Raw genomic sequence first — 16,687 nt, forward strand, 5'->3', positions numbered from 1 at the left:
CGCGCAGTCAGCGCCGGGGGGTCAGACCGGCCCGGCCTCTGCAAGGTGTCTCGCCCCAGGTTTGTGTTGCCGCACTTACAGAGCACTAGCTGCTGCAGCCAGGGAACCTCTTCGCCCCAGACAGCAGGCCCAGCGTTTCTGGGGCCGCTCTGATGTCTGGCCCTACCTCTGCGCCCAGCTGGCTGAAGCCACACCCACCTAGGAAAGGTGTCAAATGTGATTCAAGTGCCACCCCCCATAGGGCTGAACATGTCCTTGGGAGACAGATTGCTACTGCAGTGATGTGAGACTGGCAGTACATTGGCACAAGAGTACAGTAGGAACCCATTCTGCAATGGGCACAGGGCCAAAAGAAGAGGACTTGCTGCCATTCTAGATGGTGTGGCACCCATGGAATACTTCAGAGGCTGCATGTGGCTTAGGACCAAAGGAGAAATGGTCTGAAGTAAATAGGATGAAATTCAAGAAGGACACATGCAAAGTACTCCATTTAGGAAGGAACAATCAGTTGCACACATACAAAATGGGAAATGACTGCCTAGGAAGGAGTATGGCAGAAAGGGATCTGGGGGTCATAGTGGATCACAAGCTAAATATGAGTCAACAGTATAACACTGATGTTTGGTGTTTCTGCAACATTCTGGGATGTATTAGCAGGAGTGTTGTAAGCAAGACATGAGAAGTAATTCCTCCGCTCTGATTAGGCCTCAAAAGTGGAGTATCATGTTCAGTTCTGGGTGCCATGTTTCAGGAAGGATGTGGACAAATTGGAGAGTGTCCAGAGAAGAGCAACCAAAATGATTAATGGTCTAGAAAACATGACTTATGAGGAAAGATTGAAAAAATTAGGTTTTTTAATTATCTCAACATAAAGTGTTGATAAATGTTATAGTGAAATGCTTGACCACACCTTGGTTAAGATATACATATAGATATATAGATATATATATTTTAAAGAGACCAAACAACCAATGTCAGGTTTATTGCTATAAGCCAATAAGAATCTAGTACAGGAAAATGGTATCATATTGAACCTATCTCCATTAATGCACCTTGTACAATATTGTTACATTCACCTTATGCAGCAGGTATGCTCCCAAAGTTACACCCTTCAAGCCACCTTTTTATACCCTACCTGTTTACAGATAAAAGGTACGTTATATGTCATCTGAAACTAGATTTAACTGTTCAGCCTTCTACCTTATCTTTCTGGTACCATGGTGTACCCCTCATCTCTTTGTTCTGAACACATGCATTCCAGGGCCCAATGAGCATGAAGGCACCTCCTAGATTTGTACTAAGGTAGAACAATCATATCCATCCTGGTCCTTTGGGACACTCCAGTACTGGCCTGTGAAAATCCCTACCTGTTGCTATGGTAAAATAATCATAGGCCCTGATCCACACAGCTTTTGTATCTACTTAACCCAAGCTTACTTCAACTCATGCAAGGTATTATGATATACTTAACAGAATTATAGTAAAGGTATAGACCAATTTAGACTACATAACTGCTATAAAATATTTGTGCTTAATGCATTCTAGTGTATATGGTGCAGATAATACATAATACAATATATATGCTAGCCAGCATGTATTGGTCAACATGAAAATACCAACCAACCACATCTATGGGCCATCATTCACCTGAATGGATTGATAGCCCTGGTATGTTTTTCTCAATATAAGTTTTAGTTTAAAACAGCTTATTCAATCTAAAGTTTATTCTTTTCACTGTTTCAAATTGAGTGAAGTTGGCAGAAACTTTTTTAGCTGCCATTTGCTATAGCAAAACATCTAGATAATTTAAAAAAATTTCTAGTCAAGTATTGTGAAACATTTCAAACTCAGTAACAGCATTAAGACCCGTAAAGGGCCTGTTAATTCTTTCCTTACTGCCCAGGTGAACAATGCTGGTGGCTACAGCTGGCCATTGCCCATTGTGACATTAGCTCACAGAAGTTGGCAGGATCCCATAGTGCTGGAAACTGGACCACTATGCAGAGGGACTGTTCAGAATTATAACTGACGAGGTTTGAAGTGATAGAACTTAGCCATTACACGCAGGGTCAGCAGCGGACTGCGCGCTGCCCTGGCCACATGAGACAGAACTCATCTTGATGGAGACTATCTAAGATACTCCTTGATTAACAAATGTTGCCATTAGAGTATAAACTATTTCACTGCTTAAAGCATGTAAGAAAGGAGAGGGATGATCACAATGTGCAGCTCTGCACAATCTTCTGTGAGTGACAGCTTCTTTCAGTACCACAAGTGCTGGGCTTGGGTGACATCCCCTCCCCCTACTCTAGGAGCCAAATTCCAGGAACCTAGCTGTCAGGGTGTTTCCCCCCACACACTCTGAACTCTGGGGTACAGATGTGGGGACCCGCATGAAAGAACCCCAAATCTTATATTCTACCATCTTAGATTAAAACTTCCCCAAGGCACAAATTCCTTTCCTTGTCCTTGGACAGTATTGCTGCCACCACCAAGTGATTTACACAAAAATTCAGGGAAGGGTCACTTGGAATCCCTATCCCCCCAGAATATCCCCCCAAGCCCCTTCACCCCCTTTCCTGGGGAGGCTTGAGAATAATATACCAACCAATTGCCTTAGCAATGTGAGCACAGACCAGACACTTTGTCTTCAGGACACTGAAAATCAATCAGGTTCTTAAAAGAAGAACTTTATTTATAAAGAAAAAAATAGAATCACACCTGCAAAATCAGGATGGAAGGTAACTTTACAGTGTAAATAAAAGATTTAAAACACAGAGGAATCCCCTCTGGCTCAGCATCACAGTTACAAAAACAGGAATAAAACCACCTCTGTAGCATAGCAAAATTCACAAGCTAAAACAAAAGCTAACCTAATGCATTTCCTTGCCCTACTTACAATTTTTGTGGTTTTAGATGGATTATTCCAGGTATATTTTGTCCGGAGAGGGAACAAACAAAGAGGACAACAACAAATCCTTCCCCCACCCCAAATTTGGAAATATCTTCTTTCCTCATTGGTCCTTCTGGTCAGGTGCCAACTAGGTTATTTGAACTGTTTAATCCCTTACAGGTAAAGCAATCCAGTACAGCTGCCAAGGAGGGATTTTATGCTACTGCATACAAAAAGGTTGCTACCTTTCCACCTATATTTATGACACTAGCAGACCCCAATGGGGTATCTATTGCCTCCAAAGGGGGAGTGAAGCTTAAGAAGCTCAGCATGGTACAAGCTTGGGTGAGGGGAAACCAAACCCACAAAAGGCAGCAGAGTCCATGAGTGTATTTGGACCCACTGAGTGGAGCTCAGAGAATGCACAATCCACTATAGATGGCATTGTGTGCTAGCACAGCTTGGAAAAGTAAGGTGGCTGTACTCGTTTACTTGGACCGTAGCATACAGGAACAGCTGGGTGATATTCTCTGGGCTGTGTTATACAGGTGGCCAGACTGGATGGCCATAATGGTCCCTTCTGGCATCTAGACATTAGGACACTGCTCAGCAACAGGCTATGGGGACCATGGCAGGTTTTACCATGAGGCAGACTACATTTCTCTCCCTGCTCTCCAAGGAATACAAGCTATATTAGCTGTATTGGGCCTTTTCCCTCAAGGGTTTAAAGGTAGTGCTTAGACTGCTTTCAGACCCTTAAAATAAAAACATAAAAAGTTAGAATAGTATCTTCCAGCAGGAGTAGGACAGCGCTTTGTACAAACTGTCATAGTTACGGCGCGAGCTGCACCTCTGACCCCTCTCTGATCTCTGAAGGCACCCTCCTGAAGTCACAGACCTTTATCTTCCTGGAGGTGGACTCTGACAGTTCTCCCAATCCTAGGCCATGCTGTGTGGTATACCACACTCTGCATCAACTGGGCTTACCCAGCAGGTCTGACTTGGCACCTCTAGTTCCTCCCTTCGGGAACTTGTGACCAGCACAGAATACAGTGACCCAAAACATTCTCATTTTAAATCAAAAGTATTGTTTAATCTTAACCGTAGGAACAAAGCATAGCATAGTTTTTAAAAAAAGACATCTACATGCATGTCTATCTTACCTAGAGTCCTGGGCAGGCCTACTTCAGACCCCCATCCTTGAGAGACAGTCTTTGTAAAACCAGCCAAAGTTCTTTATTCTCAGTTCCCCAGACTGGGGCAGCCCTGCCCCTCTGACAGACTCAGCACAGGATTGGAGGTAGTCTGCCTCTTCTTAAATTAACCCCTTTTATTCATACAGCAAATCCCCTTACAGCAATCAGACACACATATAGAACAAAGTATTGATAAGCAGCCCCAGACTGGTCACACGCTCTCTCTCTCAGGGATGACCTGAAGCAGGCCGTTTGTTCAAAGTAGTTTTATTATTCCTAGAACAGTAAAACAGCCATAGATCTGGAGGGAGGAGGTAAGCATTAAATGACATTTAAAACAATAAACTATCCTGACTCCACAATGCAACACTTGGGAATTCATGGCAGTAGCAAACAGCCACATTAGAATTCCTCAGTTGACATAAATCCAGGTTATATGGACTACTGAAGACACATTCACCACTTGTGTCAGTCTAGGCAAGGAACCCTCACCAACAGAACTGATGACACAGGTTATTTCTGAGAACTACAGGGGCCAGCAATGAAGTGGCCAGACAAAGCTCATTACCTGGGAGGCATCTCACTGTTATTAACAACACAGGGCATTTACTGTAGATTGCAACTTGAGTGTCCACCCTAGACCTCAGCCATTTCCACCAGCTAAGACAACAGCAGGAGGATGCCTGGCTCTCTGGTCCTTGAGGAAGGACTGCAGGAACAAGAAGCAGAGATATAAAGCTGATGGAGGAAAATACGGTGCTATTTCACTGCACTCACAGAGGCATAAATGCTTGGAGTTTAGTAGGAGAGAGGCTTCGAGGCAAGCTTAGAAATGGATTCAACAGGTGGGGTTTTCCTCCCCCTTCCAATTACTAGCTATCCACAGTATTTCTCCACAGGGAGCACCAGTGGCCTGGAGTACTGCTCAGTCTGCAGCCACAGGACAGGCAGGTCAATAGCGGCTGGAGTCCCGAGAGCTAGACAGCTCTCTTTCCCTGGCATGCTGGTCCCTGGTGCTTTTCTCCCATCGCTCTCTTGATCTAGTGCTCCCTAGACATTCCTCTTGTCTGCTGCTTCGGCCTTCCCCCTTTCTGTTCTTGTCTTCTGCCTTTTCCTCCTTCCAGGCACTGCTCAGACCCTTTTGCTCCTGGTGCCCCTTGTCCCCTCGTCTCTCCACAGCTCTCTTGCGACACTGCTCTTGCTCAGGTTCCTCTTCCAGATAAGTCCTGCTTGCATGCTTTCGCCCAGACCCATTCCAGGACTGCTGCCTTGGGTTAGCATATTGGTCATAGGCAGAGTCTTCCTTTTCCTTTTTAATCCAGGCTGTGGGAGGCGGCTCTCCTGCAGGGAGGGCCCTCTTCACACCTTGCAGGCCCCTCCTCTTCTCCTTCTGCCCTCTTTTGCTCTTCTCTTTATCTGAAATACAGATTGATCCCTTTGAGAGAGAGACTCCTGCAAGCACTGCCTCAGCCTCAACCCCGCATGCTACAGCAGCTCCCCATGTTCCATTCACCCTAGAATGTTTTCCTTCCAACATTTCCAGCTCCTGACCACAGAAGGCTCCTAGCCTCCCATGCTGCCCTCACCCACTCTTCCCAACACTCCATGCTGTCAGCACCCCATATCAGGAAGCTCTCCCCCCATTCCCTGATTTCACACTGCCCACCCGACCACACACACAAGCTTCCCAGCTAAGCTGTGCAGGCACGTTTTGATTTGACTTGGTATCATCTGCTGTACCAAGTATCTGAGTGAGGGATTACCGCAGTCCATCCTTAACACATTTGTACTGGTTTTCTTTAATAAGAATTAAGATATCCATCCAGTGGGTGTGTTTAAGACAGAGATGCTTGACTCCAAGGAGAGGGCTAGATTCCATGTTTAATTATGGGACATGGGCCAGTGTACTACACAGCCTCCCCACCGTGCATCCATAGCCAATCTCCCCGATGTCAGTGGGCATAGAGAGAGAATAGAGCCATTAGGTAGCAACTATACTTTATGTATTCAGTTTTATTGTGACATTCAGCACCACTCAGTGGGAAAATCTGCTTCCTATTACATCCAATGCTGTGCCTGCCCTGCAGTTCTCTTCCTTTGCCATCCTTTTCCTGACTCTTTTCTGTGTTCTCTCTGGATTTCCTTCTCACAGACATCCCTGTTCCATCCTCTAAAACGATTAGCAGTTAAATAGTTAATGTTCACACTGAAGCATTAGCACTGGGCTTTAAAGTTGACATTTCAAAAGAGATTAATGGAGAGCCAAAAAGCTCACATCTAAGCCATTGTTTCAGGCTCTCTGCAAACTCAGGCAGGTATATCAGCTAACTCAGTAAACATTTTTAAAGTTCCCTGAAGCCATGAGGGCTTAAAAAAAAAAAAACCACACCCTGGCCTTACTTTTTCAATATCATAGATTTTAAGGACAGAAGGGAATACTATGATCATCTAGTCTGACCTGCTGTATAACACAGGCCAGAAAGCCTCACCCAGTAAACTGTTTTAAGCCCATTACTTGTTTGAACAAGAGCACCTTTTTTAGAAAAGCATCCGGTCTCGATTTAAAGGCTTTCATAGATTCCAAGACCAGAAGTAACTATTGTGATCATGCCATCTGACTTCCTGTATAACATAGGCCATGGAACTTCTCTGAAAGGATTCCTGTTTGAATCAGAGCATTAAAAAAAAATAAAAAAATCCAGTCTTGTTTTAAAAGTTTCCAGTGATACAGAATCCATCACAATCTATTCCTATTTGAGTATCCTGTTTATATATTTTATGATCGCATTAGCTTTTTAGGCCACAGCATCACACTGAGAGGTCAAGTTCAACTGATTATCCATCATGCTCCCCAAATCACTCTGGAGTCACTGCTTCACAGGATAGAGGCCCCTATCATGTAAATATGGCCTACCTTCTTTGTTCCTAGATATATACATTTAGATATATTAAAACACATATTGTTTGCTTGTGCCAAGTTTACTAATCGATCCATATCACTCTGAATCAGTGACCTGTCCTCTTCATTATTTACCACTCCCCCAATTTGTATCATCTGCAAACATTATCAGTGATGATTTGATATTTTCTTCCAGGTCATTGATAAAAATGTTAAATACCATAGGGCCAAGAACCGATCCTTACAGGGCTTCTTAGAAACACACCTGCTCAATGATTATTCCTCATCTCCAATTACGTTTGGAGACCTATCAGTTAGCCAGCTTTTAATCCATTTAATGCGTACCATGTTCATTTTATATCTGTCTATTTTTTTAAATCAAAATGTCATGGTACCAAGTCAAATGCCTTACAGAAGTCTATGCATTTTACATGAACACTATTACCTTTATCAACCAAATTTATAATCTCATCAAAAACAGAGAAAAAAATGATAGCTTCCTACCATTGGATATGGTTGTGCCTTCTTCTAACTTAAAGAAGTTTAGATTCTGCACAATCTGATTGTGCCAGGCAACCCGTGTAAGGCACACATGATATGTTGAAATGAGACAGGCAAATACGTCTAAGCTTTAAAATCAGGAATCCAACCCCCTTCCCTCCAAACTAAGGGTAACCCCACCGCTCTCAGGTGTAGCCCTGCAGCCAGCCAGCCAGGAGCTTCAGCTGAGAGAGCTCTGCGCATAAAGGATCCATCTGGTAAAGCAGAGCGTGCAGGTCCTGGAAGGGGGCGGGGGGGGAGAGGGAGAAGAGATCCACAGCCAGCAGAATGCAGGACAATGGATTCCCCTAGCAGGATGGCAAAGGACAACCTAGACACCAAGACTATGTCTCCCCATACTGTTCCCATTGGCAACTGCTTGTTTGTGCAGCTCGATGCCTTGCGGGATTGAGGAGTTCTAGCATGGTGTGTTTCCAGGATTAGGTTTCTGGTAGGAACATGCTTCACCTTTATGCTTTTTCACTGGTACCTCACTGTCTTCTGAGGAAGAGTCAGATGAAGTAGGTGGAGGAGTTTTAGCCCCACAGCCTCTCTCACGTAGGACTTTTGTTACATCATCTATATCCTCAGAGTCCTTTGGAGGGCGATAGTTAGCGACATGGTCCACCCGAATTGTCCTTCCTTTTATCTATACAAAGGAAAGGCTGGATCATTAGTAAAACTGCCAATAAGCCCACAAGGCTACAGAAAGTACACAGCACACAGGCGAAAGCCACAGGACTTGGGCTCCAAGCCTGGGCTCAAGACCTCCTGCTTTCACAGCGCATGACCAGGCTCTCTCTTTGTGATTACATTAGAAGAGGTTCTGTTACAAACCTGGTCACAGAGAACATGCCCTGCCCCAGGACTCAAAGTAGAGCCATTCAGACACCAGAAGGCCAGATCAATTCAGCTATAGTTTGAAACATCCTATATCCAAGCAGGTGTCAAGTATCAGGGGGTAGCCGTGTTAGTCTGTATCTACAAAAACAACAAGGAGTCTGGTGGCACCTTAAAGACTAACAGATTTATTTGGGCATAAGCTTTTGTGGGTAAAAACCTCACTTCAGATGCATAGAGTGAAAGTTACAGATGCAGGCATTATATACTGACACGTGCACATATGCATCTGAAGAAGTGAGGTTTTTACCCACGAAAGCTTATGCCCAAATAAATCTGTTAGTCTTTAAGGTGCCACCAGACTCCTTGTTATCCAAGCAGGGGCAGCCATGAGCTCTCCCTGTCCCTGCACTCCTCTCTACCACAGCATCAGATGACTGTGAGAGACATGCCACCTTCCATGGCCTTCCACACTGGGTAAAATACTCCTACGTACCAAAAATGTTATCACTAATACATTGGAAAAATAATGAGTGACCCCTCAGCGCTGTGAGTAAGAGGGCTTTGTGAAGACGAGTACCCAGCCACAGCCCAAAAGCCAGGGGAACACTCCTGGGACAGTCCCGTCAGAGGGGTTTCCTTGTACAAAGAAATAAGATGCTACCAAGAAGTGTAAAATGGGGAGGTGAGTCCTAATCCCTGGAGTTGGATGAGAACCAATATATACGTTAGGGAGAAACAAGAAGCAGAGAGGGAGGATCTGCATGTTCCTAGCCTCAAAGAGAGTCTGTAAGACTGACAGAACCAGACGTCAGTTCCAAGGCCCAGGATATAGCAGTTTTTGTGAAGCAGGGTTGCAATGACACTCAGAGCAGGTATGGTGCTGGGATTGGAGAATGAGTAGCTCCATGACCAGAAAGAAAGAAACCCCATGACTCTCACTGGGACCAAGGCCAACAAAGTTGTATGAGGCAATGGGTGCCAACAGGAGTCCAATGTGCCCATTGATAGGGGGGATGATGGCTGCAGCTGGCTCACAAAAGCTTCAGAAACACTAGCAGACAGAAAGGGCACAAGGAGGAAGTTTATCAAGGAGATTGAGAGCTGCTCTGCTTAAGGACAGTCACAGTGATCGGGGAACAGCAACATTAGTGTGGTCAGAGCACTGAGCACTGTACTTCTGCTGATGGAACCAGCTGCTTGGAACTGTGGCCTGGGGAAGCTCCTGCTTCACAGTGATTTTTTGGAGGCACACTTTATTCCCCATGTTGATAAGATGTTCAGAAAGATCTTATCGGGTGTCAACAGCATTCTCCTTGGAGAGCAAAAAGATCTTTTGCTGAAGAGTTCAAGCCTAAAAACAGGGGTTAAATATGGAAGTGCCTTCTCTGCCAGAACTCTAGCACAAGGGTATCAAACACATTCTGGGGCAAGTGAAAGGTTCAAGAGCTAAGGGCACAGGGCCCGTTTTGCAGTATTGTCTGCCTGCAAAATGAGCCTCTTTAGTCAGTGAACATCAATGTGGCATTTAGAGACAAACTGACTCCTCCACTCCTGGCATTTCTCATGACCACTTTGCCGTGACCCACATACACACCTTTTTTGTGAACAATTCTCCTCCAGTTATATACACTATTGAGCACTCCCCTCACCCCCTCTTTGGGGCATTTCTCTCCCAACCTCCAGATCTGCTCCCTGTAACTTAGAAGCTGCCACCTCTCTTGTGGGTCCCAACAGCAGCGGTGAGGGAGCGGGGGGATGGGTTGAAAAGAAGCCACCTCTGACCCCCAGTACTGGGAGGCTTCAATGTGGTAAGGAGGAGAAGGAGCCTGCTTCCACAGCAGGAGCACAGAGACTGGACAGGCTCCTCCTTCAATGTCACATTGTGGGGCGTTGTGAGGCCAGCTGTACAAAGGGCTGATGCTAAGGTGGGGAGAGGCATAAATGCCTGGGATCAGACACAGGCTCCCTTCACAATTCTACTCACTCCATCTCCTGCTCCATACCTGAGCTGCCCTAGGTGGGTAGCTGGAGACCAGATCCCTTTGTGAGTTATAGAGGAAGCTGCACACTAGAGGAAAGGGCTCTGAAGGTTAGATCCATCCCATGTGCCATATTGGACATCTCTGCTCTTGTGGCATTAATATACTGCTGTAATTCCCTCTGCAGACACTAGGGGAGCCACAAATGCTTCTAACTGTGCACCCTTGGACATGGAAAGAATGGTGAACTGGAGCTCTGGGTGCCCTAATGTCATGGCAAATAACAGCCCTATACTAGCAGCCAATCTGGGCACAGACAGGACTTTATTTAAGGCAGGTCTCTTTTCTTTGATATACCAACCTTGATCCCATTAAAGTTGTCAACAGCAAGTATGGTGCTTCTCTGATCTTCGTAGCAAATAAAACAGAAACCTTTCGATTTTCCAGTCTTTTTATCTCGCACCAGATTAATGTTCACAATTTCTCCATATCTAGAAAGAAAAAAATTGTAGTCACAAATGCTTAGTCTTAGCACCAAAGGCGAGGGAAATGACAATTCCATGGAAAACCTAATAGGAAAAGTCACCAGCCCTCGAGATTCATCCTGCAATTATGGGGGGTGGGGGGGGTGGGGGAGGGGTGTCTCTGAGAGACCACGTGTCATGCAGTACAGTAACTCCTCGCTTAACGTTGTAGTTATGTTCCTGAAAAATGTGACTTTAAGTGAAATAACGTTAAGCAAATCCAATTTCCCCATAAGAATTAATGTAAATGTGGGGGGTTAGGTTCCAGGGAAATTTTTTTCACCACACAAAAAACGATATTATATATACATACACACACACACACACTATAAGTTTTAAACAAACAAATTTTACTGTTCACAGCAATGATGATTGTGAAGCTTGGTTGAGGTGGTGAAGTTAGAGGGTGGAAGAAGGTGGGATATTTCCCGGGGAATGCCTTACTGCTAAATGATGAACTACCATTCAGCTGAGCCCTCAAGGATTAACACATTGTTGTTAATGTAGCCTCACACTCTACAAGGCAGCACAAATGGAGGGAGGGGAGACAGCATGGCAGACAGAGACAGAGAGACACACCCTGTGTGTGGGAGAGAGATGCGCATTGCCCCTTTAAGTACGCTGACACCACTCTAAGTACACTGCCTTTAAAAAGATCAAGAAGTTGGAGACAGCAGCTATGGCTAGCAAGCTCTCTCCATCCTGAGCCCTGTCATGTCCCCACCCTGCTCTATATGGAGAAGGGGTAAGTGGGGAGCAGGAGTAGGGGAGAGAGGGACACCCTGACATTAGCCCCCCTCTTACTCCCTCCCCTGCACAGCAACCAGGAGGCTCCCGGGAGCAGCTCCAAGGCAAAGGACAGGAGCAGCACATGGCAGTGGGGTGTGGGTCAGCTGAACTGCCGGCAATTGGTACCCTGCTGGGCGGCTGCTGCACAGGGAACTTAGGGGAGCTGATAGGGGGCTGCAAGTCCACCCTGGTTCCAAGCTCCCACCAGCTAGCTGCAACAGGCTGCTCTTCCTGCAAGCAGTGGACAAAGCAGGCAGCTGCCAAACAATGATATAAGGGAGCATTGCGCAACTTTAAACGAGCATGTTCCCTAATTGATCAGCAATGTAACTACGAAACAACGTTAACCGGGACGACTTTAAGCGAGGAGTTACTGTACCAAGGCTTAACACCAACCATTTGGCCTCATGCTGCAACCCTGCTAAACTACTGAGAATGAAAAATGAAATTCCACTTACTGTGAAAACACGCATATGATATCACCTTCTGTCAACTCATAGGGGAGACCTCCTGAGGAGAAGGAAACAGAGGTTATGCTGCTCAACTGAATAGGACTGCAGTACAGCCTTTCCTCCTGGCCTTGCGGATTACCATGCCGATCCCCTCAACCCAATATGCCTCTCCTCTGGTTCCCATACTCTAGGCAACAATTCTTCAACTATTTAAGTCATTTGATTTAGTCAGAACAATTTCATAATGCTGAAGAAGTTCTACAGAACTTTCTTAAATGCATAAAACAATTTTAATCTAGACACCAGTCTAGAAATTAACACTAGACACATGGAGAAATTTGGATTAACCTCATTATACAGAGAATCAGGTTTTTAGAAGTACTCAACACCGAACACTTTTAATTCTTTTGAAAATCTGAGCACTTGAGAATCTGGTCCAGTATATGCAACATGGACAAGTTAAGATTGATTTGACAGATTTAACTTTGCATTTCCTGATGGGTGTGTTTGATTTTGTATCCTCAATGTTTCTGATGATGCAAGTTTTGCATTTAGTTTGTTTTTTTAGAAAACAGTTAGGAAAAAGGAAATCCCCTTATTGTAACACTAAGGAATAGAAGAATTGTATTCTGCAGATTTCTTTAGGCATTAATTTTCACCACTCTAGATACATAGTTACAGCACTATCCTCGCAAGCTTTTGTTTCTTCAATAGCACCCCAAGCAGTTAGGCAAATTATTTAGAGAGTAATGTGACATTTCATCCTCACAAGCCCCCAGTAAAACTATTCCTCACTGGGAATTTATCCACACAGTGTGTGAACTTCAGACATTTGAGTTACCTGAAGGCCAAGAGAGCCTAATGTTCCTTTTGAAAAGGGACACTGACAGCCTGAATTGCTTTGAAACTAATTTAAAATACTTCAATTTTCTGAGTGAGCCCCCTTTAATAGTACACCCAGGACTTTAGAAGTGGCTACGTGTTTCTGCTTTCCTCATCACGTTTAGGAGGATTTTATGGACCTTTCCTTCTGCCTTCCTGCAACCGTTCCTCTCTCTGCACACCCCTGCCTGTAGCTTTATTGCTGCTGTTATAGCAGTGTGTGGGGCAGAGCATGCATATGAGCAATGCCATTGTTCTAGTGTAGAAAAAAGACACTGCACTGTGTGTTTAAGTGCCCTGAGAAGACAAGGATACAAAGGGAAAGAGTAGAGAACAAAACATAATAGTCAGTGGATCTGTGCTACGTCTTCACTTTTAAACATGTTTTGGGAGGTATCCCTTCAGTGTGCTAGACTCCCAAGAGGTCCCACTCTTCCTCAAGGATAGGCCACATGGTCTCAACACCTCCCAGACTCAAACCTCTGGGCTCCAGCAGTCCTGTTTCCCTCCCCCCTCTCCCCTCCCGCTTCCCCCATGAGTGTTGCCCAGCAAATCCAACTGAACTAGACTCCCGTTCAAGAGACTTTTCCCCTCTTCAGGGATCAATGCATCTCAGCAAGTATTTGCAGTGACACTAGGCTACCTTTCAAAACAGAGTAGGGTTTATTAGTCCAGTGTTTTTCAACCACTGTTCCGCGGCACACTAGTGTGCCGTGAGATGTTGCCTGGTGTGCCGTGGGAAAAAAATATTAAACCATGCTTGAATGTATTTTATAATTTTTCATATTTCTGTTTACTTACTATTTCATAATAAAGTAATTATAAAATACTTTGTGTTTATTTGATTCCTATTCAAGAGAATTACTTTATATATAGTCAATATAGGCACAGAGTTAAATTTTTTAACATTTTCTAATGGTGGTGTGCCTCGTGATTTTTTTCATGAAACAAGTGTGCCTTTGCCCAAAAAAAGGTTGAAAAACACTGTATTAGTCAATTGGAACACAGCATCAGGAAGTCTGTAGGTTAGCGAAGAGAAGCAAAGGTTATGACATAGTCCATACTGGCCAATGCCATGTTTCCCTTGAGCCATGCTGCTAGAAGCCATCTTGGTTTCCTTTCTCTGTCTGTCCCTTTGTCTTAGGTCCAGGAAAGCCCGCTGTCCCTTTCTGAGCCCAGTACTTCTTACCACCTACTGTCACTTCCCCACATTGTCTTCCCAGTTAAGCTGGGAGTCTCCCATTGATAGCTGTCAACTGTTCAGTCACTGAGGTTTCCATTGTCTCAGTCAATTGATATGAGTTGGTCCCAGCCAGTCCTGAACAACCCATTCATGACACCCCAGACAGTTACATGACAAAACACCTCAAGTCTCCTGATCTTTCCACTCAGGGCATGCATCACTGAGGGTACGTCTTCACTACCAATGTTAAAGCGCTGCTGCGGCAACACTTTAACGTGGGTGTGCAGTTGTGGCACCAGCGCTGGGAGAGAGCTCTCCCAGTGCTGTAAAAAAAACACCATCACGAGGGGAGCGTGGCTCCCAGCAGTGCTGGTGCACTATCTACGCTGCCACTTTACAGCGCTGAAACTTGCATCGCTCAGGGGGAGAAAGTTTCAGCGCTGTAAAGTGGCAGTGTAGACAAGGCCTGAGAGAAGAGGTAAACTAAGATGCATATTAGAATCATAAAAATATTACCAACATTCCCACACTGGTCACAGTACAAACAAATATTTTCCATTGAAAGTGTTATTTTCATTATTAATAGTAATAATATTTGTATTATAGCAGTGTGTAAGGATCCCAGTCATAGACCAGGACCCCACTGTGACAGGTACTCTTACAGACACAGGACAGAAGAGATTACACTTTCACAGCAGCAGGGGAACATGTCCATCACAACAGCAAATTTGAAGTCCATAATCTGAACCTGGGAGAGCTAGGAAAGAGTCTTGAAGTCTTGGGAAAGAAAGAAATCCTAGAACTCCCTTATTCCTGAGCCTCTTTGGGCCTAAAGCATATCAAGACTGCATGATCCATCCCCATAGCAACTTACCAGAGAGGAAGACCCTGGGAGTCCTTGCACCCACAACATGTTCTCTCAGTGCCTCTCAACAGAGACTGACATTGTTACAACACACAGCAACAGTGAAATAGACTTCACTCGGTGCTCAGCCTCCAGAGCTGACTCACAGGGGTCATGATACAGGACCTAGGGGAACTAGTACCAAGATTGCTGTACCAACCACATACCCACGAAGATCCAGGCGCTATCACTGTACTCTGCATGCCATGACACCTTCTCCTGTACGCCCAGCTCAGCCTCCCGTTGGTTCAGCTCATTGATCAGTTTCACCTTCGTCAGGGGGCTTCAGGGCAAAGGCCAAACAGTTACCAAGGTATGGACATCTCCCTGTCCAATGCCTCCCTCCAAACACAGCCCCTCCACCCCCTCAAACAGCCCACCCACAAACACCCCCTGTATCCCCTATGCAGCTCCCTGCCCCCACATATCCCCATGCAGCCACCCCCAAACAGCCCCCATACTCCCTACGTAGCCTCCCGCCCCCCACAAACAGCCCCCGTATCCCCTATGCAGCTCCCTGCCCCCACATATCCCCATGCAGCCACCCCCAAACAGCCCCCATACTCCCTACGTAGCCTCCCGCCCCCCACAAACAGCCCCCGTATCCCCTATGCAGCTCCCTGCACCCACATATCCCCATGCAGCCCCCACAAACAGCCCCTGTACCCCTACGCAGCCTCCCACAAACAGCCGCCCTGCACAGCCTACGCTGCCTCCCACCCCCATGCAGCGCCCACAAACAGCTCCCGTGTACCCCCTACGCTCCCGTGTACCCCCATGTAGCCCCCACAAGCGGCCCCACCGGGAGAACGGGCCCCCCAAACCTACTTCATCGTGGCAACTACAAGGCCCCGAACTCTCGCGCACGCGCACTTCTCAGGGAGCCCGCCCGGGATGTGAGACAGCGCGCACCCGAGTCCCCGCGGTAAGCCCCGCCCCTGGGCCGAGCTGCGCGCTCCCTTGTTTGTCGCCGCTTGCGGCGGGGGGAGGGGAGCGAAAAGGGGGCGGTTGACCCCGAGCGGTTTTCCGCCGGCTTCTCCCCGGGCCGAGGGCCCGGCCAGGCTCCTCAGCGCGTTGGGAGCGCTGCGTTCCCAGGGGCCGCCCAGAGCCAGTCATCGCCGACCAGAGATCATGGCGCCGACAAGGGCTGAGCGCCGCAGCGCCTGTGGGCAGCGCGTCCCGCTGGGCCATGTCCCATGGCTGTCCGAAGCCTGCGCCACGCCGCCCATAGGGCTGTGCCCCTGGAGGGGTGCGAGCGGATTGCGGGGGCTGGGTATCGAGAGGGTGTGGGGGGATGGTGGGTGTCTGGCTGGGAGGCAGGCGGCTCGGGGGTTCCTGGGGGAGGCAGAGGAGATTGTGCTGAAGGTGGGTTCTGGGGAGTCAGGAGGTGGGTGCTGGGTGCCTGTGGGAAGTGGGGAGGCAGTGGTACCCCTGGTTCACTCTCACTCCTACACACCCCTGGGAGTACTGGGTGCCCAGCCACAGGGGCACAACTAGAATTTTCCTAAAGGGGGGAGGGGCTGAGAGGCATGGGTTCCCCCCTTTGCATTGCCATGACCAACCTTCCCCCTCCCCTCTCCTTCCCTCCCACCAGAGAAACCAG

General features: G+C 46.6%; 1 protein-coding gene across 1 annotated transcript; it reads right to left on the bottom strand.

Annotated features, from left to right (window-relative positions):
• Positions 1-2,670: 2,670 nt before the first annotated feature.
• RBMX2 (RNA binding motif protein X-linked 2) lies at positions 2,671-15,998 on the bottom strand. The gene is made up of 6 exons (XM_065410621.1): positions 15,913-15,998; positions 15,252-15,367; positions 12,122-12,173; positions 10,712-10,841; positions 7,997-8,177; positions 2,671-5,505 (listed from the first exon to the last, which is right to left on the bottom strand). The coding sequence occupies exons 1-6, from the start codon at positions 15,915-15,917 to the stop codon at positions 5,042-5,044; spliced, it is 948 nt and encodes a 315-aa protein (XP_065266693.1). The 5' UTR covers positions 15,918-15,998; the 3' UTR covers positions 2,671-5,041.
• Positions 15,999-16,687: the final 689 nt, after the last annotated feature.

The sequence above is a fragment of the Emys orbicularis genome, chromosome 9, assembly GCF_028017835.1.
Source record: "Emys orbicularis isolate rEmyOrb1 chromosome 9, rEmyOrb1.hap1, whole genome shotgun sequence".
Classification (NCBI taxonomy): Eukaryota; Metazoa; Chordata; order Testudines; family Emydidae; genus Emys; species Emys orbicularis.